We start from the raw sequence: 26,905 nt of genomic DNA, 5'->3' as shown, positions 1-26,905 counted from the left end.
AAGCTGCTGTAATCCACAAGGAGGCCAGGCCTGGCTGCTCCACTTCCAGTGCAGCTCCCTGCTAATGCACATGAGAAACCAGCCAAAAGACAGCCCGGGTGTTCAAGCCCCTGTCCATGTGGGCAACCCAGATGGAGCCCCTGGCTTCTGAGTTCAACCTGGTCCAGTCTTGGTCCTTGTAGCCATCTGGGACAGTGAACAAGCCAGTGGAAGAGTTCTCTTTCTCTCTCTCCTTTTCTTAACTCTGCTTTTTCCAACAGACAAAAATCTGTAGAAATGCTACACATGTCCGAATTGTCCCCATCTTCCTGACAACAGCTTTGTTACTGGTGGTCCAGTCTGAAACCCTGCACGGAAATGCCAATGTCCTGATTCAGCCTCCTTTCCTGTACTTCCATTGGTCTAACAGTTTTAGAGGTCATCCATGAACTACTGTGCATACATGTACAGATGGAGTTCACCTCTGCTTGCTCTGCTGTGGGTGTCTCCTTGTGCTGTCTACATTTCCCCCCCAATTCCAGAGGCAAACCCTGTCCTATAATTACATCTCCTTCCAGAGCTTGTTTGTTGTTTTCTTGGCATTCTTAAATTGTGTTTACTCTGGGCCCGGCGACGTGGCCTAGCGGCTAAAGTCCTCGCCTTCAACGCGCCGGGATCCCATATGGGCGCCAGTTCTAATCCCGGCAGCTCCGCTTCCCATCCAGCTCCCTGCTTGTGACCTGGGAAAGCAGTCGAGGACGGCCCAATGCATTGGGACCCTGCACCCACGTGGGAGACCCGGAGGAGGTTCCTGGCTCCCGGCATCGTATCGGCGAGCACCGGCCCGTTGTGGCTCACTTGGGGAGTGAGACATCGGACGGAAGATCTTCCTCTCTGTCTCTCCTCCTCTCTGTATATCCGGCTTTCCAATAATAAAATCTTTAAAAAAAAAAAATTGTGTTTACTCTGTTCTTTCAGTGTCGTATTCACAGTGTATTGATTTCTTTACTTATTTATGGGACACAGTGAACTGTCCCAGTTACTTACTCACTCCCCAAATGCCTACAATGGGCTGTGCCTGGGCTAGATACAAGCGAAGAGCTGCGAACTCCAGCCAGGTCCCCTCAGTGTGGGTGGCAGGGACCCACCACCTGCTAGGATGTGCATTAGGAGGGGCTAGACTCCAGTGCACAGCATCTCTCTGAAGGCAGGCACTCCTTTAGGGACGTGGTGATCTCAAACAGCAGCTTAACCACTAGGCCAAATACCTCTCCCTTCTCCAGGAGTCTGACTTATCTTTTTTCTTTTATTTTCTTTCTTTCTCCTCTTCCCCTCCCTCCTTTCTTTTTCTTTCTCTTTCCTTCCTTCTTTCCTCCTCTCTTTTTAATATTAGCCTCCTCTTTCTGGATTACTTTAAGGAACATATGTGTTAATTAGGATTCAACTATATTTCACAGACACTGGTGGATATGGAGGCTTGGGGCCAGCATTGTGGCCATATAGGTTAAGTCTTTGTGGGGCTAGCATATCACATGGTGCCAGTTCAAGTCCCAGTCACTCCACTTCTGATCCAGCGCCCCATCAATGTTCCTAGGAAAGCAACAGAGGATGGCTCAAGTGCTTGGGCCTTTATAACTAACTGGGAGATCCAGAAGAAGCTCCTGGCTCCCAGCTTCAGGTTGGCTCAGCTGCAGCCACTGTGGCTATTTGGGAAGTGAATGAGCAGAGAGCATCTTTCTTTGTTTCTCTCCTCTACGCCTGCCTTACAAATATCAATAACTAAATCTTTGTTCATCGTATCTATAGCAACACAAAGTACTTTCTGAGTTATGTGAAAAGATTTTAAAAGCACAAAATTAGTGGATTCAGAAATCTGGCCACAGAGCACACTGTCTGCTAGGACAGCACACCCTGCAAGTAACAAGTGAGCTGCCTAGAGTGTCTTAACAATGCTAGCTCACCTTCAGCAAGAGTCATGTCCCAGGGCCTCTGTGATGGGACTGGGGTACCACGAGGTCCTCTGCCATGTGAAGCAAGAGGGTAGCCCAGGAGGAGACAGGAAGTAACTGGAGGTATTGTCGCTGGTGTCTACAGCAACAAGTCTCTTTTTGGTTTCATAGTCCAAGTTGCCATCCCAGAGCTAAAGGCCCAAGACTCCCTGTTTTTTGTAGGATCAGCATTTAAGTCGAGGACTGGCAGGCAGTAGGCGTTCAAGAAACACCTAAGAACCAATCAGCAATTGTGACCTTGTTTCTCCCACTTCCTCTAGCTCATTATCCTTGTGATCCATCAACCCCCTCTCTTGCATCCTACTACTTTAACCAGACTTATTGTCTAATGCTTTCAATTCCGCACAAGACAGTCTGCTAAAAATTCCCATCTTTTTTTGAGCGGGTGGCCTTGGAAAACAGACTCCAGAACATGCCGTGCCTCCCGAACACTTCCAATCTGATAATAACTCCTCACCGAATCCATGATGCTTGCCAGCTCCTGTCTTAGTCATCCCCTCACGCCTAGCTCATTTCCTCCCAGAAAGTCAGCAAAATCTGCCGGCGGACATTCTAGGGAGGTGTAGGGGGTGCGGGGTGGGGGTGGGGGTGGAATCTCCAGTTCTTGCCTTAGTCTTGCATGGTTCTTTCCTTGGCTCACCACCTTAGAGTTCCAAAGAGGCCTGGGAAGCAAAGAAAGTTGGAACCCAAGACAGAAGGAAAGCATAAGGCAACTCTCAATGAGTTTTTTCAAGAAGCAAGCCCTACTTTTAGCCTCTAGAACTGCCAAGGAGTTGGCACGGTACGGCATTGGCCAAGCCCCAGTGGTTAGAGGGACGGAGAACGGAGGCTGAGCCAGCTGTATGCTGTGCACCAAGTGTTGAGTGGGTGTTGTGTCAGCGTAAGCCTGCCCCTCTCTTCCAATGCCCCCCGGAAAGAGCTGAAGCTCAGCGTTTTGCTTCCAGGGCTTCTTTCTCCAAATTGCCAGAACCTCCCATTAGGGGGCATTTCCACAAATGTTCACAGCCTGGTTAGATGCGATGAAGAGGAATAATTTAAAGAATTGGGGCAGCCAGTGGAGGCAGGAGAAGCGAGCAAGTACACTTTGGACAGCTTCTGATGGTGCCTGAATCTGGTGTTTGAGGACCACTGGCCTTGGGAGGGACAGGGAGGGCGTGGGCAGGGGCTTGCTAGCCTGGGGCCCATGTGCTTAGTTTTGCTCTTTCCTCCTTTTCTGAGAGTCCTCTTGAACATGAATGTCATGTCCATGTGTTCTGAAATGCCAAGGATTCAGCCGACTTTGAGAAACCATCAGGCCGAGAGGGGCAACCTACTGAGGGCTCTTTTCGTTAAACAGCAGTGACCTAGTTAGAGCCGTGACACAGCTGGCTGGCTGGCCACTCTTGGGATTGTTTTTCCCTTTCTTCCCTTTCTTCCAGGAAGGAAGGAAGCAAAGTAAGGAGAGTGACAAAGGAACCCAGTCTGGTCTTCTCTCTCTATTTTACCTCCCATGCCTGCAGGGGTTCCAGAAGTTACCCAGTAACAGGGGCTGGTCCTGTTTCTAATTTATAGCATGGCAAAAACCAAGCAGGTGGGTCACTTTCCCAGGTTGTAGAAAGTGCTTTTATAAACAAATACGATTAAAAAAACAAAAATTCTTCTTGCTCACCCTCCTCCTTTTTTTTTTTTAAAGATTTTTTTTTTTTTTTTTTTTTTTTATTGGAAAGTCAGATACACAGAGAGGAGAGACAGAGAGGAAGATCTGTCCAATGATTCATTCCCTAAATGGTCGCAATGGTCGGAGCTGAGCCAATCCCAAGCCAGGAGCCCGGAGCCTCTTCCAGTCTCCCACATGGGTACAGGGTCCCAAGGCTTTGGGTCATCCTCGACTGCCCTCCTAGGCCACAAGCATGGAGCTAAATGGGAAGCGAGGCTGCAGAGATTAGAACCGGTGCCCATATGAGATCCCGGCCGGCACATGCAAGGTGAGGACTTAAGCCGTGGGCCCCACCCTCCTCCTTTCAACTGCACAGCCGCTCCTTTTTTCTCACTCCTTCTTGGTAGTTAAAGGGCTCCTATGGGCTTCACCTGTGCCATCTCGCAAGAATTCCTTCCAGGAATTCCATCCTTCCATGAGGTGTGCTGGCCTCGAGTACAACTCTTTTGAGTCTATGAATATGTGGTAAAGACACTCCAAGTTTTCTACAAACCAAATCTGATGTACCTGCTCAGGTTGCTAACCTTTCCATGGACCACCTATCCTCGTCCATCCCGCGTTCAATCCATCCTGCTTCTGTGTTCTCTGCATCTTCTGGTTCCCAGTAAACCTCCCCTACCTTGTTAGGACCATCCCAATCCTCTCCAGCTGGGGTTTTTTTTTTTTGAAAGTCCACAGGAAGTGGAGCTCTTGTCTGGGTGCTGAGCACGAGCCAGAGAAGGCAATCACAGCCAGAATGTAACTGAAAGCGCGGTTTGTGGAGCCATTGCAAAAGCAGACACGAACTACAGAGGAGCAGACAGTGCACAAGAAAGGCTCAGAGCATCATCCACCGTGGTTTGGACCAATAGCCCACCAATGAATGAGTGCCTTTCCCATTCATTTGTTGCTGTTGTTTCCAGCAGAAATGAATTTGGCGTGATGGTAAAATTCTGAATGTTAATTCTACACAATGCAGAGAGCCCGGCCTCTCATGACTTTCATTGTTTTTCAAGCTCCCTCCAACCCTTGGCGGAGAGCCTGCCCCGGAGAGGCGGTGCACAAGACAGGCCACACACACGCCCTGGGCTGTTTTAGAAGAAGGAAGGAATTTTCAGGAGTTATATGACATTTTCTTCCAGTCCTCCAGGCTCAGCCCTTACCAAGCTGTAAGGGAATGTGATGAAGTGACATCGCTTAAGGACTGCTTGCTCAAACGCTGTCCAAAGTTATACATTTTAAAGCCATTTCTGATATTTTAGGGACTTTGTGCACAAATGGTGGCCTCGCAATGCCTTAGTATCAACATGGTCATTCCGATTTTTGGGAAACCCATTGATGACCACTGAACAATGCCTCGGCAGTGTTGTCTTCAAACATGTGGGCATGACGGCTGCTCTGTACTCACAGTGCCCACGACTCATGATGTTATTAGCAGTGCTTTGATTAAACGCGGCTGTTGTCCCTTTTGCCCCATCTGGGGAACTGTGCGAGCCGGAGGGATTAGCTTGCAGAATGGAGGGATCCTTTGTTCTTAGAAAGCAGAAGATGGAAACAGCTCTTGAATGCATAATAGGCCAGCACAGGTGCACACAGACACAGCCTGCTTCTCTGTTATTGAAAGCAAAACTCAACATTTTGAATTGCTTCCTGCGGAGATGCTCTGCTTTCCCAAGACCCGCGGGCTCTTTCCAAGATGACTCTGAATTGAATCACGAGGGTGCCAGCAAGGTTGCAACTCCCAGTTGGGATTGGGGGGTATCTTCTTATCATCCTTTAGGGTGCGTTCTTTTTCAACAGGAAAGAGGAAATAGGCCAAGGTCTGAGAGTATCTTCTTAGGAAGTTCTGTGTCCCTCATTTGATAAATGTTGCACATGTCAACAGACTTGTCCAACCGCTTTCTTAAGTGCAAGGAGGCTTCCTTCTCTTTCCTTTTTAGGGATTTATTTTATCTATTTGAAAGAGAACTACAGTGAGAGCGACTAAGAGATCTTTTGTCTGTTGTTTCACTTCCCAAATGGTCGCAATAGCCAGTGCTAGACCAATCCAGTCAGGAGCCAGAAGCTTCTTCTGGGTCTTCCACATGAGTACCATTAGTAGGGAGCTGGAATGGAAATGGAGCAGCTGGGAGTTGAACTGGTGCCCATATGGGATACCAGCACTGAAGGTAGTGGCTTTACTTGCTATACCACAGCACCAGCCTCCTTTTCTTTAGGTGCCAGGGAAAGTGAGCTGCTCCACTTCCCATTCAGTTTGCTGCTAATGTGCCTGGGAAAGCAGCAGAGGATGACCGAAGTCCTTGGAACCCTGAGCTCACATGGGAAACTCAAACCAAGCTCCTGGCTCCTGGTTTCAGCCTGGCCCAGCTGCTGAGGCCATTTGGGGACTGAATCAGTGACGGAAGATCTCTGTCTCTGTAACTCTACCTAGCAAATAAATCATTTTAAAATAATAACCAAAAAAGGAGCAGTCATTACAAGGACTGGCATATCCATTTGCACCAATTAGTTAGCCCGGGAGGACGTCCCTAAGGGCTGGCCTGAGACGAAGGTCACCGATATCTCCAGAAACAAACCTTTCCAGCCAGGGTTGAAAGGTCCTCTCCTCCAATGATCTGCATCTCTTCCATGGACTGATCGTTCTGCAGAGAAGGGGCAAGAAAAGAAAGATGGCATGTTATTGCCCAAGAAGACCTTTCTTTCCAGCACCAGCACATTTTCCCATCTGCTTGAGTGAGTGGCCCGATCACGCCTCACAGACAGGAGCAGCATACACGGTTGCCTATAGTTAACCAAGAGTCTCTTTACTGTGCCTACTGGTGGGAGGGATGGTGCAGGGGCTGAGAAGGGCAGGAAGGGAATGGCAGACAGAGGATAAATAAATTTAATTTGGAAGCAAAACATTGTGGACTGACCCTGGGCACACAGGATAGAGACAGACAATCACGGCCAGCCTGGGGGCACTGTGAGGGCCTAGGAGACAGGCAGGCATACATGGGGAGGACTGCAGATCTGCTGTGGACAGCACCAGCCCGTAGAAGACTACAGAAATCCTGTTATCCCATTGTTGTTTAGGGTCATCCACTTTCACTTACTCAGCAGTTACATATGGCACCTTACCCTTTCCTAACCAAACAAGTAAGCAAAAAAAAAAAAAAAAAAAAAATCAAAACAGAGTGGGAAAAGTCCCACTGCATAGGACGCAATGGGTCATTTTCTTCCTATGGGAAACTGAGCTAAAAGGAGAAGAATCAGAGCACTTCTGGAATTCACCCATCTTTTGCCATTTAGGTACAGGTGCAAATAATCGCAGATTCACAATTACCACTGTGGTTAAGGACTTGTCCAAAGCGTCAACGGAGAACATTTTCTTCATCACTTCTGGTGGTGTGGAGGTAAAGGACTTACCAAGCGATAGATTTCTGCCTATTGGACTCAAATATGTTGCCACAGAAGCAAGAAATAAAATTCCTGTCCCCCCAGGGGTTGGAGTATACAGAATTGGATATCATCACCAAAACTCAAAGTTCCATGTAACCAGAGAGATAGATGCTTGACCAGATAAGTACATTTCAAATACTTCTCTCACCTTCATTCTATGGTATGGTGATCTCTATTGGTTTTTGTTGTTGATTAAAACAACAACAAAAAAGACAGTCAAAAGCTAAATAACATGTTCAGGGTCAGACTGATAGTGTTTTGCCAAGCAAGTGTTCCTGAAGCTGGCTTTACAGAATCCAAGTTACAAACATGTTTTTAATATTAGATTTCTTCTTCACCCATCTGGAATTTGTATCCTCCAAGTGTGCACACGGTCCATTGTCCCAGCACCACTTACTATGTTATTTTCCTACTAGTTCGAAATGTCATTTTTTTCAGATCCTTTCTTCTCTTATCTAAGGGCTAATCTCTATCTTATTCTAATCTAACCTGTCTATCCCAACATTAGTTAACCTAATATATCTCATTAATTAACCTAACCTGTCTATTCCAACTCCTAATCCATACTGTTACAATTATCATTGCTCTTAAATAACTTTAAGATCTTACAGGGCAAGTTTCATATTTTGGCTCTTTTAAAAATTTTTCTTGGTGAAAAAACCAAGTGGGTTGTTAGATCAAGTGAATTAATACATTTGGGATTTTTTTAAAAAGAAGATTTATTTATTTGAAAGGCAGACTGTCAGAGAGAGAGAGAGGGATTAATGAAGACAGAGAAAGCTCCCATCCATGGTTCACTCCCAAAATGGTCACAATGGCTGGCTGTGCTGAGCTGCAGCCAGGGGCCAGGAACTCCATCCGGGTCTCCAGGGTTGGCAGGCGCCTGAGCACCTGGGCCATCCTCCATGCCTTCCCAGGCTATATCAATAGAGTGCTGAATTGCAAGTGGAGTAGCTGGGAATGCAACAGGCCCTCAGGCTTGGGATGCCAGCATTGGGAGGAATGGCTCAACCCACTGGGCCGCAGCAACCCGCAATTCCTCCTTTGTGGGTTTTCAAAGCCAAGTCCTGCCAGCCTCCCACAATCACTTGGGTGGATCATCAACAACCCCCCGACACTCCAGCAAAGCCTGTGGCTGTCTTGCTTGGAGCTAGGGGAGGTACTGTTCCAGCAAAGCCTGTGGCTGTCTTGCTTGGAGCTCAGGGGAGGTACTGCTCAGTCTCTACTTTACAAATAAGGATGCTGATGCTGACTGCTTGGAGAGGTGCAGCTAGGGCGGGAAACACCCCAGCTCCCACCCAGACCTGCCGGCTCTGTTATTACTCCTGGTACAGCCCTGGCTCTCTCAGTGTAGGGAGACATGTGTGCTAGCACGGCCAGGAGAGACCCACATCCTGGTGAAAATGTGACGGACACAACAGGACATCCTGGACGTGTGGTCCAGACCTCCAGGGAAGACATTCTGGAGATTATTAGCTGGTCTGCAGGCTCTCCATAGAATACACCCACCGCTCCCTCACCCCACAGTCCAGTGACATAACCCCCCCACCTGGAGGATGGGGATGCTCAGGTGACACCAAGAAAACACCAAAACTGAGGAAAAAAAGATACAACTCTCTAGTCCTTTGGAGGAACTAGAAGGGAAAAGATAAAAATAAATACATAAGCAAACAGAACTACTCTCTAAGCCACTCACTCCTGACATCAGAGTAACTTGCTTCCGATTCCAGTAGGGTAAGCTGTCCATATGGTCACTGGTTTGAGTCCCGTCTGTTCTGTTTCTAGTCAGACTCCCTGCTAATGTGCCTGGGAAAGCAGCACAAGGCAGCTGAAGTGCTTCGGACCCTGCCAGCCATGTGGGAGACCTGGATGGAGTTCCACGCTACTGGCTTCAGCCTAGCCCAATCCCAGCCCTTGTGACCATCTGGGGAGTGAATCAGTGGATGGAAACCCACACACTCTATCATTCTCTTTCTCTCTCCTGTGCCCAGCTCTTCTCCTCACTCCCTCTGCGTTTCAAATAAAGAACTATATCTTTTTTTTTTAATTGATACAGAAAAAGCTTCCTGAACATTTTCTACTTTCAAAAGCTCTTATCTCTGCACCTGCTTCCTAATCCTGTCAGTTCATCTTCTGCACCCAGTGAGAGGCCTGGCCTTTCCACCCTGTACAAAACAGACACAAAGACATTCCCTTAGAAGAAGCTACAGGCATCTGACTTGGGGAGCCTCTAGTCAAACCGATACCAATAGCTGCCATTGACTTTTTTTCACTGTTTGAGCATCTTCTACAGACGCTGGAAAACCTGGCGACTTTACAGGCCCTAAGCACTTAGACATAGCCTGGGAAGCTCCCCTGAGCCCTGCCGTCCTGTCACCCACCTTTACTCTCAAGGAGCATGTGCCTTGTGTTTGCTGACGTTGGCTTTGCAACTTGTCACTTCCCACATTATCAGTCTGAGTAAGGGTGGGAGGGGACTGCCACCCAGTCCCCTAGGAAGCAGGTGGGAAGGGGGTCTGATGCCGCCCCCACACCCAGGCTCATTCAGCATTGCAGCTACTGCCTTGGGTCAATGAGGTCCCCTGTGTGCCCCCAAGAGTTACCTTGGGTTCTGTCCCCAAGTCTGCCTTTTGCCTAAGTAAATAAACCTTTCAAAGAAATCAAAATGATAAGCAAGCACATATAAAATATCTATAAAACTCAATGAAGAGACAGAATGAAGCTACCTGGGGCCTGGCTCAGTGGCTAATCCTCTCCTTGCATGTGCTAAGATCACATATGGACACCAGTACAAGTCCTGGCTGCTCCACTTCCCAATCAGCTCCTTGCTTGTGGCCTGGGAAAGCAGTGGAGGATGGCTCAAAGTTTTGGGACCCTGCAATCACTTGGGAGACCTGAAGAAGCTCCTGGCTTCTGTTTGGCTTAGTTCTGCTTGTTGTGGCCACTTGGGTGAACCAGCAGATGGAAGATCTGTCTTTCTGTAAATCTTCTCTGTAAATCTGCTTTTCCAATAAAAATAAGTAAATATTTAAACAAAAAACAAAAAAAGGAATGTTGCTACGTGAGCCAAATGGGAGATGGAAAGAAACACGCAAACTCCTTTCTGATTTGTCTCAGCAATTCCACCTCAAGCTCTGTTTCCATATGTTAATCATGCACATCCCAGCCTTTTATATTTTTATTTTTTTAAAAGGTTTTATTGATTGATTTTTTTAAAAGTCAGAGTCACGTGGGAACAGGGGCCAAGCACATGGGCCATCCTTGTCTGCTTTTCCCAGGTGTCCAACAGGAAGCTGGATCATTAGTGGAACAATCAGGACACAAACCTGCACCCATATGGGATGCTGGCACTGCAGCTGATTGCTTTACCCACCAAGCCACAATGGCAGCCCCCTCCCCATACTTTTAAAAATGTAAAGATAAAAGGCCATGTGTGTGCCTTTTCAACATATGAAAGTAGTAAATATTGGTGTCTTGATGTCAGTCATGAGGTTGGATGACTGCTGAAGGATACTTTTTTAAAGTCCCAATTAGTAATTGTAACCCATTCAGTATACACACACACACACACACAGAAAATGTATGTTATCCCATACAATGTAGTTCCTTTGAGAGCCCACATCCAGTCTGTGTTTCCTGACTCTGGGGTGCCTCCCTCCGCAAAGGCCATGTGCTTTTCTTGGGAGACAAAGAGACTTTTTCTGCTTCGTGACCATGATTTATTGCTCTATTGTGACTGGCATTCCACTCCACCCAGCCTCTCGGAGGGGGACTGCTGAGCAAGGGAGTCATCCCCCTCCAATGGAGAAATAAAGGGATGCTGGGACAGCAGAGGGGGATCCAGAGGCTGTAGATAGTGGGATTCTCATGGAGGGGCACCCCAAGAAAGAAACAAGAGGAGGACAGGCTGCCCTTGACATCGCTGTAGTCATGAGACCCCAGGAAAGAGGAAAGTTGGTTTTATAACACAGCGACTTTGCATGCACGGCGCTCCAGGCCCAAGGCAGGATATCCTTCCAGCTCGGCTTGGGAAGACTGCTTGTTTGGATTCATATTCTGCTTTTCAGTCACCGAGCAAGACTAGCAGGCAGAGCAAGACTAGCAGGCAGAGTGTCAGGACATGTTGGGAGGACTTCCCCCACCTCCGAGAACTTCAGCTCTGTGTTGACCATGGTGGTGGCCATGCTCCCAAAGACCACTCTCTCTGCTCCATGGGCCCCCTTAAATAACCACCCAGGAGAAGCTGCACAGACATGACAATGGAAGTAGTTGCTGACAAGCAGTGAAATTTTATTTTATTTTTTAAATTTATTTGAAAAGTAGAGTGAAAAAGAGAGAAGAGATTCTTCACCTGATGGTTCACTCTCCAAGTGGCTGCAATAGCAGGCACTGGACGAAGTCAGGAGCCTGGAACTCCCACCAGGCCTCCCGTGTCAGCGGCAAGGCAACAAGCCCTTGGGCCACCGTCAGGTGCATTAGCAGGGAGCTGGATAAGAAGAACAGCTAGGACTGGCACCTGTGTTCTGATACAGGCTGCTGGAGATGTTACAAGTGGCGCTTTACTCATACCACCCCTCCCCCCCGAGTAAGAAAATCTGAAATGGCCTCCATGAGCCAGTTAACACAGGTGCCTTGGGTTGGGGAATGGGAGTTCGGGACAGCCTGAGGTTAGTTAAAGAACCAAAGCAAAGTGGAGAACAAGAAGCAGATCCTGAACAGTGGAAACTTCTAGAACATGGGACTGCATTTTTGTGTTAGACCAGATCTCCTTTCAGTTCTACCTGATGAAATTCTGTCCTTCCCGCCCCCCCTAAAGTAATAATTCTGAAGATGCATGGCCATGGCTGCAAACTGAAGCCTAACTTTGTCACTGTGGTGGAACAAGCACGCAGGCAAGGGGGTTTCCGCATCAGAGGACAAAACACAAAGGTTTTGGGCTTTTGTTTTTCACTCCTCTGAGGAAGGTCTTTCCTGGGCTCTGAAGGTTCTGCACCAGCCTACACACATGTGTGGGACAGGGAGCAGTGTGTGGCGGACAGGGCTGGTGGTGGCAGAGCTAAGCACAGCCTACTGGGGCAGCTGGGTACAGAGGCAATGCTGCTAGCCAGCCGGCCACCCTGAGCCCTCCCAGGGCAGGGGGCTCAGCAGACACGGCTGCCCTGTGACATTTCTTGGCTCAGAGGGTGCATGTAGGCAGCAGAGTGTAAAACTAGATGGTAACGTGGGAGAAAAACCTAGTGCCATAGTTCACCAGGGCAGGCCACACAGCTGCATTCAGGTTTGCAGCTTGCAGCTCAGCTCCTTCGAATCTACTGATCGGGCACTCTGTGTGTGAATCTGGATATGGACAAAACCATAGCAGTCCAACATTGTAACTATTTTGGCAACTGGTATGTTGATCTCCATTTGCATTCTGGCATCTGGCTCCATAAACTTTCATGAGAACGGTTTCACACGCATCAGACCCTAGGCAAAGCACAACACTGCCACAAGGCCAAACAACATCCTGTGGCTACGACCCCAGAGACCTCACACCAAGCTAACTGGTTTGAAAACTGAAGCCTGCACAAAAGTTTGCATCTAGAACGATCTTGAGTCGCAAGGTTGGAGGCTCATAAGACTTCTTAGGAGAGTGGAATGTTTTTCCCCTCCCCCACATCTTATTTCTTTTCATTAGAAAGGCAGATTTATAGAGAGAAGAAGAGATAGAAAGATCTTCCATCTGCTGGTTCACTCCCCAAATGACTGCAATTATCAAAGCTGAGCTGATCTGAAGCCAGAAGCTTCTTCTGGGTCTCCCACATGAGTGTAGGGTCCCAAGGCTTTGGGCCATCCTCCTGACTTACAGTTTCTCTTGCATGATCCATCAAGGGGAAGGTGGCGGGCCTGGAGAGAGTCACAGATCAAGCCAGGTCCAGCACCAAGAGTGTGGATTTTCATTGAGATGCTTCTTCCCATCCAAAACAAGCTCTAAGAGAAAAAACCCTCCATCATTCATGTAACTAGGACTTCCCAGCATGTACAGGACAAAGACCTGCAATATGCCCTGGTTCACCTTTTCCGTAAGAACTCAAATTCAAATAGAACTTAGAAACAAGGTATCAGCCATGTCCTTACATCCTTTGCTTAACTGTTAATCTGACTGAATGGCAGAGGGATACAGACAGATGAGAGAGAGAGAATGGGTCTCCCATCCATTGGTTTACTCTTCAAATGCCTAAAACAGTGCAACAGCCAGACCAGCCTAGATGAGGACCCAAGTCCTAAAGCCATCACCTGCTGCCTCCCAGAGTGTGTACTCAGCAGGGAGCTGGATGATAAATGGAGGCCCTGTGACTGAAACCACCACTCCAACAAGGGGTGTGGGCATCCCAAGCAGTGGTTTAACATCTTGCACAAAATAATGCAATACATCCATAAGGCCCTGTGTCATCTACCTACCTTGAAACAACCAAATCTAACAGGTAATAATGTCCAACTTCAATAGGCTCACAGAAGAAAAAAAAAAATTAACATGATTGTTGGTAATGACTGGCTTGAGTGCTCACTCCTTGGGACACTTCTGCAAACGCACTTGAGTCCTCATTTACCTCACCTGGAAAATGGCAGCTGCGACCCTGGCAACTGTGGTCTGAACCGTCACATCCCTCAAAATCCCTTCATGGAAACCTAATTAGGATGACCCAAAGAGGCGGGGCCGGGGTTTGTTAGAACAGAGGCCTCAGGAATGGGATTAGTACCCTTACAGAAGTTGTACAGACAGCTGCTGCTCAGTAGGCAAACAGGGAGCAGGTGTCTCCATGAACTGAGAAATGAGCCCTCAGCAGACACTGACTCGGCTGCAGTGTCGACCTGGGACTCCCACCCCGCCTCCCACTGTGGTGAGAAATATGTTTCTGCCAGTGTCAAAGCCCTCAGCCGAGGGGGGTTTGTGACAGCTGCCTCCAGCAGCACCGGGCCTGCTTTTGAAAGCTAGTGTAAGAGGGTTGGCATTGTGGTGCAGTGAGGTGAGCCACTGGCTGCAATGCCAGCATCCTATATGAGCATCCAATTTTACTCCAGGCAGTTCCACTTCCAATCCAGCTCCCTGCTAATGTGCAATCTGGAAAAGCAGCAGGTGATGGTTCAAGTGCTTGAGACCTGTATCCATGTTGGGAGATTCACATGCAGTTCCTGGCTCTTGGTTCTGACGTGGGCCAGGCCCTGCCGTTGAGGGATAAACCAGTTGGTGGAAGATCTCTCTCCAACTCTCTCTCTGTTTCTCTACCTTTTAAACAAATAAATGCATCTTTTAAAGCAACAGCTATTGCAAGGAGCAAACAAATGACTAATATGTACAAGCACTATGAAAAAATGTGATGAAGACAGTGAGGTAGCCTAGTGGTTAAAGTCCTCCCCTTGCATGCACGGGGATCCCATAAGGGCATTGGTTCTAATCCTGGCAGCTCTGCTTCCCATCCAACTCCCTGCCTGTGGCCTGGGAAAGCAGTCGAGGACAGCCCAAAAGTCTTGGGATCCTGCACCCACATGGGAGACCCGGAAGAGGCTCCAGGCTCCTGGATCCTGGCTTCGGATTGGCTCAGCTTTGGCCATTGCAGCCACTTGGGGAGTGAATCAACAGACAGAAGATCTTCCTCTCTGTCTCTCCTCCTCTCTGTGTATCTGACTTTCCAATAAAAAAATAAAAAGTAAGTAAACAAATAAAAAAAAGAAAAATGTGATGAGCTTTCTAATTATCTTTATGAACAAAATGCAATTGATTTGAAATACACAGAATGGGGAAGACGTGTGGAAGGCCACACATCAAGGGTTTAATCCACTGTAACTAGGTACATCATTGCTCAAACTTCTCCAGGTATCTAATATGACATGAACAACCTGGGAGCAGCTCAGGGAACATAAGACCCAGGGAGCCACCCCACCGTTCAGTTTTCAGAACACAAGGAGAGGGTTGGTTTGATGGAGGCCTGTTGATTGGCAAGGCAGGCTTGCAAATTCCTTCAGGATGAAGTCACGTCTTCAGAATTAGGTGTGGCGCTGGGCTCTTAAATATTTCCTTTCTCCACTGGAGGCCAGGGCTTTGGGGAGCTGAAGACTGTGTGTGAATGAGTTAGGTAGTTTGGGGGGTGGGGTGGGAATTCTGCCTTGATAGCACTGGCTTCTGCAACAGCAGTGCATACACGACCCAACTGTGTGCCCAGAGTCCAGGCCAAGTCTGGACACCACTTGGCTGCCTGCTCCCTCCGGCTCCTCTGGGTGACAATGGATTGAGCTGATTTCATTGGCTGGTTTGGATGCTGGTGTGGGGGAAGGTGCCCATGACCAGGAACTGAAGTTGTTCAGAGATCCGGACTGCTGGGGACCCCTGTATCTGCGAGAAGCCCTGCCCTGCTCTGCCCTGGTAGCTCTGGGAGGGTTCTCTTGGAGGCACTTGAGGGTCCTAAGAGCCCCTGGGTGTTCTCCTGACAGGTGCCTAAGCTAGCAATGCCTCACTGCTGATCCAGGACGAGGCTTTACAGCCAGAGATGTGCAAAGCACTGGCTGCCTCCCACTCTGACCCTGATAAAGTGGGGGTAGTGCCAGGTGCTTGGGGGTGGCTGTGGCTGGTGGGACAACCCAGGGACCCTGAGAAGTAACTGGTGAAATGGGTCAGTGAGCAAAATTCAACCCAGATCCACAGTGCTTTCAGCAGTCACGAATGGGTTTGACAGTGCTCATTGATTGTGAAGGCCAAAGTTAAGAACTGTCAGAAAATGGCACTGGGTTCAGAAATTTCAGATACCTACCCAGAGCTGCTAGGATTTCCTCTGATGAGGTAAAACTCAGAGGCTGTCAAATTCATGCTACGCGAGTGGGAGTAGTGGGGTTAAGGTGTTGCTTGGGATGCCTGCAACCCTGCCCCAGTTTCCTGCTGATGCACTTGGGAGGAATCAAGTGCTGACTCAAGTACTTGAGTCTCTGTCACCTGCCGCCAGGATGGGCTCTTGGCTTCAGTCTGGCCTAGTGGACATGTGGGGAGTGAACCTTGCTAGTGCTTGGTTCCCATGTGGGCACCAGTTTGTGTCCCAGACACTCCACTCACTGCTTGTGGCCTGTGAAAGCAGTAGAGGATCGCCCAAAGCCTTGGACCCTGCACCCACCTGGCAGACCCAGAAGCAGTTCCTGGTTCCTAGCTCCCAAATGACTCCACTCTGGCCTTTGTGGCCACTTGGGAAGTGAAGGAAGATCTTTCGCTGTGTCTCTCCTTCTCTCTGTAAATCTGCCTTTCCAATAGAAGTAAAATTTAACAACAACAACGTGATATTCTTAGCATAAATGTGTTGGTAAAACTGTTTTGCCTATGGTATTTGGTGTGTTTTTTTGCCTATTTCTTAAAAATCTGATGGAGATGATCTTTATTGAAGTAGTTTTTAAATTTCATTTTACTTTGGATAAGTTCCTCCTGACTTCTGCTGTGAGGCATAATGGAATATAAGAGCAGACTTAAGTCTGCTGCCTTGAAGAAAAGGAAACAAAGAAAATAAGAACAAGAAAATGTGACAACAGTCTGAAAGCAAGGGGCCTTGGGCAAGCAGGGACAGAGAGCCCTGAGGGACAGAGTCCAGCGAGATGGGCCCTAGCTGTGCTGGTGGGGGCTCCAGGCCACAACTTAGGGGAGGGGGACCACGCAGATTTGAAGAGACTGAGCTGGTCTGGAAAGAGAAGGGACTGGAGTTATCGGGACAGAATCCTGTGGGGAAGGGAGCTAAGCAGACAGACGGGTTAGCAGAGGGTGCAGCAGCACATGAAGAACCAGAAGAGGTGAAGGAGCTGGGGGAAGTACTGGAGGGAGGAGAGCTCACCCGAGTCAGCACCCAGGACAGCGTCTTTCCCAATAGCCCCCAGTGGAACCTCACGCTTGACAGGGTGCTGACTTTGACCTGCCAGACAGGATTCCGTCTCTGTCTCCAGGAACAGCAAACTGCTTTTGAATCAGGGCTGGTTAGTCAGGGCAGAACAAGCTACAGGAGCAGGGTGTGAGGAGATCAGATGGCAACCATGGACTCACCTACATGGCCAAACACATGGCTCAGGATTGTAGCAAAGCCCATCTGTGATCCTATGAAACCACGCCCGAGTTCAGCTCATGTTGAGAACAATGCATATTAAAGGTGTACCCCAGTATCCCTTCACACCATAAGGATGTCCACCACAGAAGCCAGAAAGGACAAAGACAGCATTGGGCCAGCAATACAGAGGAAGGGTGGGGCTTTGGTACTATCAGTGGCAACTAACAGCATTGTGGGAAACAGGATGCAAGGTCCTCAAAACCAAACACACAAACCCAAAAAACTCACAGACCAACCATGAGGTTCAGAAATCCCACTTTCAGATTTGAAAACAGAAACCTGGGCTCAGCATGGTACAGCACAACAGTCACTGTTGGCAGTGCCGGCCATCCCACATGAGTGCTGGTTCAAGTCCCAGCTACTCTGCTTCTAGGAAAGCAGCAGATGATGGCCCAAGTCCTTGGAACATTGCACCTACATGGGAGACCCAGATGGAGTTCCAGGCACCTGCTTTGACAGCCTGGACTAGGCTCAGTTGTTGTGGACATTCGAGGAGTGAAGGCAGATTTCTCTGTCTCTGCCTGTCAAATAAATGAATAAATCTTTTTTTAAAAAGAAGAGAAAGCAGAATCTCAAAGAAAGATTTGCATACCCATCCTCTTTTTTTTTTTTTTTTTGCAAGTGGTAGCTTACCTCACTGTGCCACAAGGCCACCCTACTAAAGATTTTAAATAAAGAAACACACAGGACACAAGCACCTGGGTTGGACACGTGACCCTGCAGTGAAGACACTGGCTGGGACACCCATGTGGTACATCACTCAATATCCAGCTCTATCCCGACTCCAGTTTCCTGGTGGTGTGAACCCTGGACAACAGACCTTCGGAGTTTGGGGTTCCCAACTTTGGCCCCTTGCATGAGATCATTGCCACGATTTATGGAGTGAAGCAATGATGGGGGAGATCTTTCTTTATTTCTGTCTCCCAAATACAATACAAGAATAACAAGAAATACAAACAGTATTTCCATTCTTCCCTTTGCTCACTGCCCCAGTGGGAAGTCCTCAGCTTCAGTCCCTGGCTGACTTTGCCATGCTCACTTTGGGCACAGGCAAGGACCCTCTAGGTTTGGAAGTTGCTCTAGTGGCTGCTGCCAGCACCTCCAGTTTGGAGTCATGGCCATCCTTCACTGAAAATCTCCCCATGGAAATCCCAGAACCCATAGAGCTCTGCTGACTCCATGGTGCCAGTTTGTTCTCAACAGATGAGAGGGGAGATCAGCACAAGGTACCCCATGTGGAATCATCTCCAGAGCAGTGCCAGGAGGTGCACCCTTCAGTAGGAGTGCCAGCAGGTGCGCTCTTCAGTCTGCCATGAAGAACACTGGGTGATCAAACATGGAAAAGTTCCAAAAAGTTTTCAGTGAAATCTAAGGTTGCCTGGCCAACTTCAGACAAAGGGACAAACCATGCGGTATATTAAAAAAAAATATTGAGGAATAGGCTTTGTGGTGCAGCAGGCAAAGCTGCTATCTGGGAACAGTTGTGTCCCGTCAAGTGTCATTTGAGTCCTGCCTCCCCTAGTTCTGATCTAGCTTCCTGCTCATGCACATCCTGGGTAGTGACAGCCGATGGCTCCAGTGGTTGCGTCCCTGCCACCCACATGGGGGACGCACATGGAAGTCCTGGCTCCTGGCTTTCAGCTTGGCCCAGCTAATCAGAGCACTTCGGTGAGTGAACCCATGAATGGAAGATCTGCCTCCATCTGTGTCACCTGCCTTTCTCCCTCTGCCTTTCTAATAAAGTCAAAATTTTGAAAAACAAAAACACCATTCCCTGAAGAAAAAAATTAAGGCAATCTGTGTTTTGATAACACCTTCTGATAGCAGGAGCCCCTGCCAGCATTTTGATGATGTGTCTATTAGCAGCCAAGGTACGAGCTGAACGTTCTAGAACTTGAGGAGAATCCAGGGTTTTCTTTCTAAGAACGACCCATTTTTCCCAAAAAGTGCAAACTACAAAAACAATGCGTTAACACTTTTTGCCTGTGAGTTTGACAAACACAATAAAGACATAAAGCTACAGTATGTGAAGGCGATGACAACCTGAAAACGTAGGTCCTCCCAATGAATTACTGTTAGAAATCCACTTTGAAGACTACTCTTTGGCTAGGAAATCCAATGTAACTGTAGTCACAGAATTGGGTCCTCACCACCCTTGTGGGAGATCAGAATAATTCTAGCTCCAACATCAACTTGGCCCAGCCCCAGCTATTGTGGGCATTTGAGGAGCAAACCAGCAGGAGTAAGGTATTTCTATCTCTTCAATATTGCCATCTAAATGAGGAATTCCAAAGCTCGCTGAATTTACTGATGCACTTTAACTTATTTTTAAAAACCCACCCTGTTCTCAGGATGAGAGAATCGAGTAGAACTGCCTCCCAGGCACAAATTCCACCTAAACCAACACTGAGGCCATGTATACCAGTTCAGAGCCACTACGGGTGTGTGTGTGGGGTCTATGCACTGGTTCGAGCTCCAAGGGATGCAAACAGCCAGAGACTCCGCAGACTCTAAGCCCACAGCCTCAGGGAACTTAGAGGCTTTGCGTCTGAATTTTTCCTATCAATTTCTACAGCTCCAAGAAGCTGCCTTTCTACTCTACCAAATTCATGGCCAGGTGACGCCTCACACCCCTCTAGGATCCTGAGTACAGACAGAAGAGACAGCAGCTGTTGAATCTTGGGAACGTCACTTGGCTTAAAATTTGGAATGCTCTTAGGGAGACACAGATGTTCAGTATTGACATAATTTTGTCAAATTCATTCATTGCATTCAAAAAGAAATAATTTCATGGAGTGGGTGCTTGGCCCACCAGTCAAGGTGACATTTAAGATAACTTTATCTTCCACACTAGAATGCCTGGGTTTGGCTCCCAGCTTTGGCTCCTGACTCCTGCTTCCTGCTAATGTGTACTCTGGGAGGCAGCAGTGATGGCTCAAGTACTTGGGTCCCTGGCACCCATGAGGGAGATCAGGAGTGAGTTCCCAGCTCCTAGCCTTGACCTGTCTCAGCCCCAGCCATGGAGGAGCGCATCTGGGCAGTGGACCAGCAGGTGAGGGAATGCTCATTTTCTTTCTCCCTCTAATAGATAAATCATTTATTGAATCACAAAGTCCTACAAATCAAATCAATACACCTGTGTAATTTTTTTTTGGCAAGTTAGTCATTTTACTAACACTTTAGTTGGTACATTTTGTGCATGTTTATTTTTAGAATAAAAACAAACCAAAGAATTCAGGTAAGGGCCATTTATGCAGTCAGGATGAATATTTCACATGGACATACTCTTTGCGAAACGAGTATACGTGAAAAGAATGGACCCTATTCCTTGAGCATGTTCCTAAGAAAGGAGATAATTTCATCTCAATATAATGACCTAGTGGCTAAATCCTTGGCTTTCACACGCCAGGATCCCATTGGGCGCCACTTTGTGTCCTAGCTGCTCCACTTCCCATCCAGCTCCCTGCTACGATCTGGGAAAACAGCAGAGGATGGCCCAAGTACCCAGGTGGGAGACCTGGAAGAAGCTCCTGGCTCCCGGCTTTGGATAAGCAAAACTCTGGCCATTTGAGGAGCGAACCAGTAGAAGGAAGATCTTTGTCTTTTCCTCCCTTTCTGTAACTCTTTATAATAAAATAAATCTTGAAAAAAACAGTTGCTGCTTTGGAGCAGAAGGGACTCCCACACCCTGCTTTCACTGTGACACGCTGAAATGTGCTCACACTGTCAGGTCCACAAACGCAGGAACATGCACATTCCCCAAGCACACATGGCCCACAAACTCCCAGAGTGGCCATGGGTCCCCACCTGCAGGCAGAGGAGGGCCAAGGCCCTGGCAAGTTACCAGCAACCTCACTGCAAAATCCACAAAAGCTGGTGGGTGAAGTAGGAGGGAGGCTGCTGGGAGACAAATGGCAGCTGAAGAGGAGGGGGCTCCTGGCTGCAATTCCCCAACTCCACTCCACACAGGTGGAGCTGCTGTTGCTAGTCACTGCTGTGTACACAGCAAAGCTGCTGGCTGGGAGCCTAAGATTGCAGTTCGGCTGGATGCTATCTGGTCACAATTGCCCACGTTTTTTTTCCCTTCTTCTTTTTAACCCCTTTAATGTGTTCTTTCAAAAAGAAAAATGCAGTAATTTGCATTTCAGCTGGGACTTTCTACAGGGCCAGACTGGCCGTGGATGGACGCCAGCTGCTAACCACATCAGGGCACCACAGTTTATTTTTATCCACTTCGTGGCCGCAGCTGGAAACCACAGCCACAACCAGTCCTTGGAAAGTGTGTTTCTGGAACCTCTGAAGGAGACTGAATCCCTGCCTCTGTCAGTGGCCTCCTGGACGCATGAGAGGACTCTGCTCCAGCTGGGACTTGAACTCTGAGTATCTTAGTTGCAACCCTGGACTCGGAGTCTCACATATTCTGAGCCACCCTGAACTATCTCATCTTGGGAATGGAGATTTCCCAGGATGCTTTAGCTCATGTTGACTTTCGCATTTTCTCTGGGCCAAAGAGGACTGGCTGCGTAGGCTCCAAACAGGAAGACAGCCAGGTTGCTTTCTCCCACATCATGGTGCTCTGACCTAACTGTGGATGTACACACTCATTTGTGTGGTCCACAAAGGTCTGCTTATTTCAAGACCACCGGGATTGGCACTATGATGGCACACAATACTTGGCAGCACTACTTGGAGCTACACAGCTGCTCTGCTTCCCATCCGGCTCCCTGCTAATGCACCTGGGAAAGCAGCAGAGGGTGGTGCAAGTACTCCTGGTTCCTGGTTTTGGCTGGCCTAGCCCTGGCCATTGCAGCCATCTGGAGAGTGAACTAGTACATGGAAGATCTCACTCTCTCGCTCTCTAATTCTGCCTTTCAAAACATCTTTTAAAAGTTTCTTTCTTTTTTTTTTTTTTAAAGAGAAACAGTGATTAAATTGTTTCACATGGTAAATGAATTGTCTACTGGGCATCCCCTATAGGTTATGACATGAAGCAGCAGATAACGCTCAGTTTGTTTCATCAAATAAATACTGGGAGAAAAAAAATTCATTGAGCAAACTTGAATCTCTGCTACACTTCAAATCAGAGTTCTTTAAAGACGAAAACTAAAGGAAGTGATTTCTATAGGCACCTCAGGTTTCAAGGCGCTGTCTCTGCATTATCCTCACCCTGCAGTATTTATGAAGAAAGATGGCTTAGGAAAGAGTGCAGCAAAACTTGTACAGGCCCAGGTCTGTGGATCCTTACAAAATCCTCCTTTGAGGTGGGGCACTGGGGGAAATGCACAACTTGATTCATCATCCATTTGTTCACGCCCTGTGTGGTCTTATCTAAACTTCAAGAAATGTTTCATCTTTCTTTGGATTCACTTCTCTGTCAGACTCTGGCAAGTTAAGGTGGGGGCCTCCAAGGGTGAGGCAGTGGGGGCCATCTCTGGCCCATTTCACCCGTGCGTACCTGTGGCTCTGAGTGCTCCCGTTCCCCACGTTGGCATGTCAAGTTGCCTGTTTTGGAGGAACAAACTCTGCTGTCACATGTCTTCATGGAGGTATATGCATGGGACCAAAGAACTTCCTGCAAGGTTGTGAGTGAGCTGGGCAGGGTGGTCACCTGGAGGGCAGGCTGGGAACTCTTGACCCAACCCTCCAGCCCATCTCTTCCAGAGACATCCAGAGGACACAGCTGGACTTCCGGGAACCCCTACATATCCCACAGAAGACTAATAAACTGCTGTGTAGACAGAGACCACTCTGCCTCCATCCTAGGGCTATGTAACTAAACTTTCCAGGGTGCCCCCGCAGCCTGCATCCTATCTGGTTAGTCCCCACATCCAGTCCACCTTCCACCTAACTGTACATTCTCTCCTCAACCCCTTGCATGGTGTCAGGCTCTCTCTGTATGCTAATGAGTCTGTTTTGCTTTCATTTCCTATCCAGATATCACTATAGTACATGGCTCATCTCCCAATGGCCTCTCTCCTGGGGATGCCTGCAGGGCTGTCTTCTGGATCCCTCCAGGTCAGTCCAGGAGACCTGGAAGTCTGGTATCCATCCAGCTACATGGTTTCCTTCTTCCCTGTTCTTGCCTCAGTAAAAACACACTATCCATTAGCTGCCCAGGCCAGGAATCACAAATCCTACAGCTTTATTCTCTTTGATCAACCACCTTCAACCAGTCATCTACTAATTTAGTGGCCTAGGGAATTAGTAATTACTTCTCACATTCAGAATTCTGATATACCATATATGATGAAGCATTAAGAATGGACAACTCCCCAGGGCCAGCACCACGGCACATATTAAGCCTCTGTCTGTGTCAGTGGTATTCCCAGTTGTTCTACTTCTAATCTAGCAACCTGCTAATATGCCTGGGAAAGCAGCAGCAGGTGGCCCAAGTCCTTGGAACTGTGTACCCACATGTGAGACCCATAAAACATGCCTGGCCTTGGACTGGCCCAGTCCACTTGCTTTAGCCATTTGGGGAATGAGCCAAAGGGTGGAAGATCTCTCTCTTCTGTCCAACCTTCTCTCTCTGTAACTCTCCCTTTCCAACAAAAATAAGTAAGTTTTGGGCCCGGCGGCGTGGCCTAGTGGCTAAAAGTCCTCGCCTTGAAAGCCCCGGGATCCCATATGGGCGCCGGTTCTAATCCTGGCAGCTCCACTTCCCATCCAGCTCCCTGCTTGTGGCCTGGGAAAGCAGTCGAGGACGGCCCAATACATTGGGACACTGCACCCACATGGGAGACCTGAAAGAGGTTCCAGGTTCCCGGCACTGGATCGGCGCGCACCGGCCCGCTGCGGCTCACTTGGGGAGTGAATCATCAGACGGAAGATCTTCCTCTCTGTCTCTCCTCCTCTCTGTATATCTGGCTGTAATAAAATGAATAAATCTTAAAAAAAAAAAAAAGTAAGTTTTAAAAACAACAACAGAAAGAATAGGCAACACTAAGATGTAATCCGGTTCTCTATGGCACACACACATATCCCAAGATGCACAGAGAGAAAATGCTATGCCTGGAACAGATATCCTACCATGAATGACGGAATGATGGCACCTCCCACGGTCAAAGGACACACAGAGATATCTTATTGCAGAGGAGGGACACGGATACTCCTGGCCTCTCTGCCAAGGGAGACTGCTACAAGACCTTGGGTTTGTCATGGGAAGGATCTTGGTCATGAAGCTGATGAAAATGAGGTCTTCTCTGCTGCTCCACCACTGGCTGAAAGCAGGGAAGTGTCAGCTTCTAGCCAGGCATTGCAGACATGAGGCGGGGGGTCACAGGGACAGAGAAACAGACCAGAATCAGGAGGCTTGGGCACTGCTCTTGGTTTTCACAAAGGGTCCCTTTCTCTGCATGTCTGCAATTCAAGCACAGGATTATACCCATGTAGGGTATAAGATTTCTGTGCAGCTCAAGATTTCTGTGCCTGAATATAAGTCACGTGAGCACCTTGCTGGAAAGACGAGCTAGCACGGCTAAGCATAAAAATGGAAAGTAACTCAGGAAGTGGAGCCAGACAGTGAGTGCTGTAAACTACAAATTTCTGGAAACTAAAAGTGCCTGGGCCCAGCATGGAAGCCTAATGGCTGAAGTCCTCGCCTTACAAGCACTGGGATCCTATGGGTGCAAGTTCACATCCCAGCTGCTCCACTTTCTTTCCAGCTCCCTGCCTGTGCCCTGGGAAAGCAGCTGGGGATGGCCAAAAGCCTTGGGACCCTGCACCTACATGGGAGACCCAGAAGAAGTTCCTGGCTCCTGGCTTCAGATCAGCCCAGCTCCAGCCATTGTGGCCACTTGAGGAGTGAACCAGAGGACCCAAGATCTTTCTTTCTGTCTGTCCTTCTCTCAACAAATCTGACTTTCCAATAAAAACAAACAAATACTAAAAGAAATAAATAAATGAAACAAATTTTTTTAAAAATTTCCTTTTTGGATCCCTCCCAAACAAACTTCTCAGACAAAAATCTTTCTTGTGGAAATAGCAACAAAAGCATTGTTTGAAGCGATTATACTTTCCTTGAATTCTGCCTATGTCAGGTAGCTTCATCAACACCACTGAAGATGTGAAAGTCTTTGAACGGCAACATCCAACTGCAGCAGCAAAATACTGCCCTTTCTGTAAAACTACAACTGGAATGCGTTTCAAGGCATTCTAACCCCATATAAACAGAGCACACAGAATAAAGGCCTACTTCATGACAGAGTCCAGCCATAAAATGTCATGACCTTTGTCCTGAGAGTTTGATTTTTTTGGTAAAATTTCTTTATGGAGTTTCCAGCAACCAAGGGCTTGGAACATGAAATGTGGGAAAATTTTACTCGAGGGCAATGCTGCTTTCCAGGACTCTGTCCAAGACATTTATAATGAATGCTGAATAGGGTCTTTATAATAGTTTCCCTGAGCATGGTAAGAGCTACAGCAGGGCTCCCAGAGGTCCTGGGCTGCATCATACTCCAGTGTCTCCATCATAGTACAGGAAACTTGCAACATGTTCTTGTTGAACTGCAAGGCACTGAACGGTCTCTCTCAAAAGATGACCATCTTGTATTTCAATGCAATATTTTCATCCAACAGTACCTTGTTGCATATTCCAATGCAATGCCAGGCAAGAGAGAAAACAGAAGAGCACTTCAAAAGGGGAATGGGGAAAAAAAATAGGGTTTTTTCGTTGCAAAAGATTTTGAAACACAACTGCACTTTTTTTTATAATATGCATGTCCCATGAACATTTTCAAGTACCTTGCAGATCATCAAGCAGACACAATGTACTGCTTTCTCTGCAGCCACAGCTTGTTCAGGCTGAAAACTAGAACTTTCCATGTGCTGCTGTGCACCCCTCTGGGCCTGAGGTCCCATTTCCACTCTCACCTTGGAACCCAAGGAAGAACGAGGAAATTTGCTGGGGAGATGTGAGTGTTTGGCGTTAGCCCACAATACAAAGAGCACCTGTGATTGCAAACAGCTTTTAATATATATGTGAATATATACTTGTTTTTATTGGAAAGGCAGATCAGATTTACAAACAGGAGAGACAGAAAGAGCTTCTACCCGATGGCGCACTTCTCAGAAGGCCACAATGGGTGGAACTGAGCTGATCCAAAGCCAGAACCAGGAGCTTCTTCCAGGTCTCCCACACAGGTGTAGGGTCCCAAGGCTTTTGTCCGTACTCCACTGCTTTCCCAGGCCACCAGCAGAGAGCTGGATGGGAAGTAGAGCAGTCAGGACACGAACTGGCATCCATATGGAATCCCAGCACAAGGTGTTTTTAGCCAATGGAACCATTGTGCTGGACACAATTCCAACAGCTTTAAAGAAAAACAGATCTTCGGCTGAGTCGAACATTCTGAAAACACTTGGGCAACTTAGAGAGAGAGAGAGAGAGAGAGAGAACAAGCTTCCATCTACCATTTCATTCCCCAAAGGCTCATCACAGACCCAAGTCAGGCTAAACACCACAACCAGGAGCCCGAAAACCGATCTAAGTATCCTGTGTAGGTGGCAGGAGCCCACTCACTCGGGCCATCCCTGTTGCCTCTCAGGGTCTGCATTAGCAGGTGGATGGCAGTGTCAGGAATCAGAGCTAGCCATCTCACCTGGGTCCTCTGATAATTGCCACCTTGGTAATTTAACCTAAGTGTTAACTAGCAGTTCAAACACCTGCCCCAGGGCAGCCTTTCAAACTACAATCA

The 26,905-nt window shown here is 47.9% G+C and overlaps 1 protein-coding gene across 1 annotated transcript in view; it reads right to left on the bottom strand.

Annotated features, from left to right (window-relative positions):
• The window catches only part of PRTFDC1 (phosphoribosyl transferase domain containing 1), a 64,509-nt gene that overhangs the window by 9,891 nt on the left and 27,713 nt on the right, over window positions 1–26,905 (bottom strand). Inside the window, exon 4 of the mRNA XM_004588433.2 lies at window positions 6,240–6,305. Within this exon, the coding sequence (XP_004588490.2) occupies window positions 6,240–6,305 (66 nt within the window). The remainder of the gene's footprint in view (window positions 1–6,239; window positions 6,306–26,905) is intronic.

Source organism: Ochotona princeps, chromosome 10 (assembly GCF_030435755.1).
Source record: "Ochotona princeps isolate mOchPri1 chromosome 10, mOchPri1.hap1, whole genome shotgun sequence".
Taxonomy (NCBI): Eukaryota; Metazoa; Chordata; class Mammalia; order Lagomorpha; family Ochotonidae; genus Ochotona; species Ochotona princeps.
The sequence above is the reverse complement of the archived record's forward strand: the minus strand, read 5'-3'. Positions and strand labels throughout refer to the sequence as shown.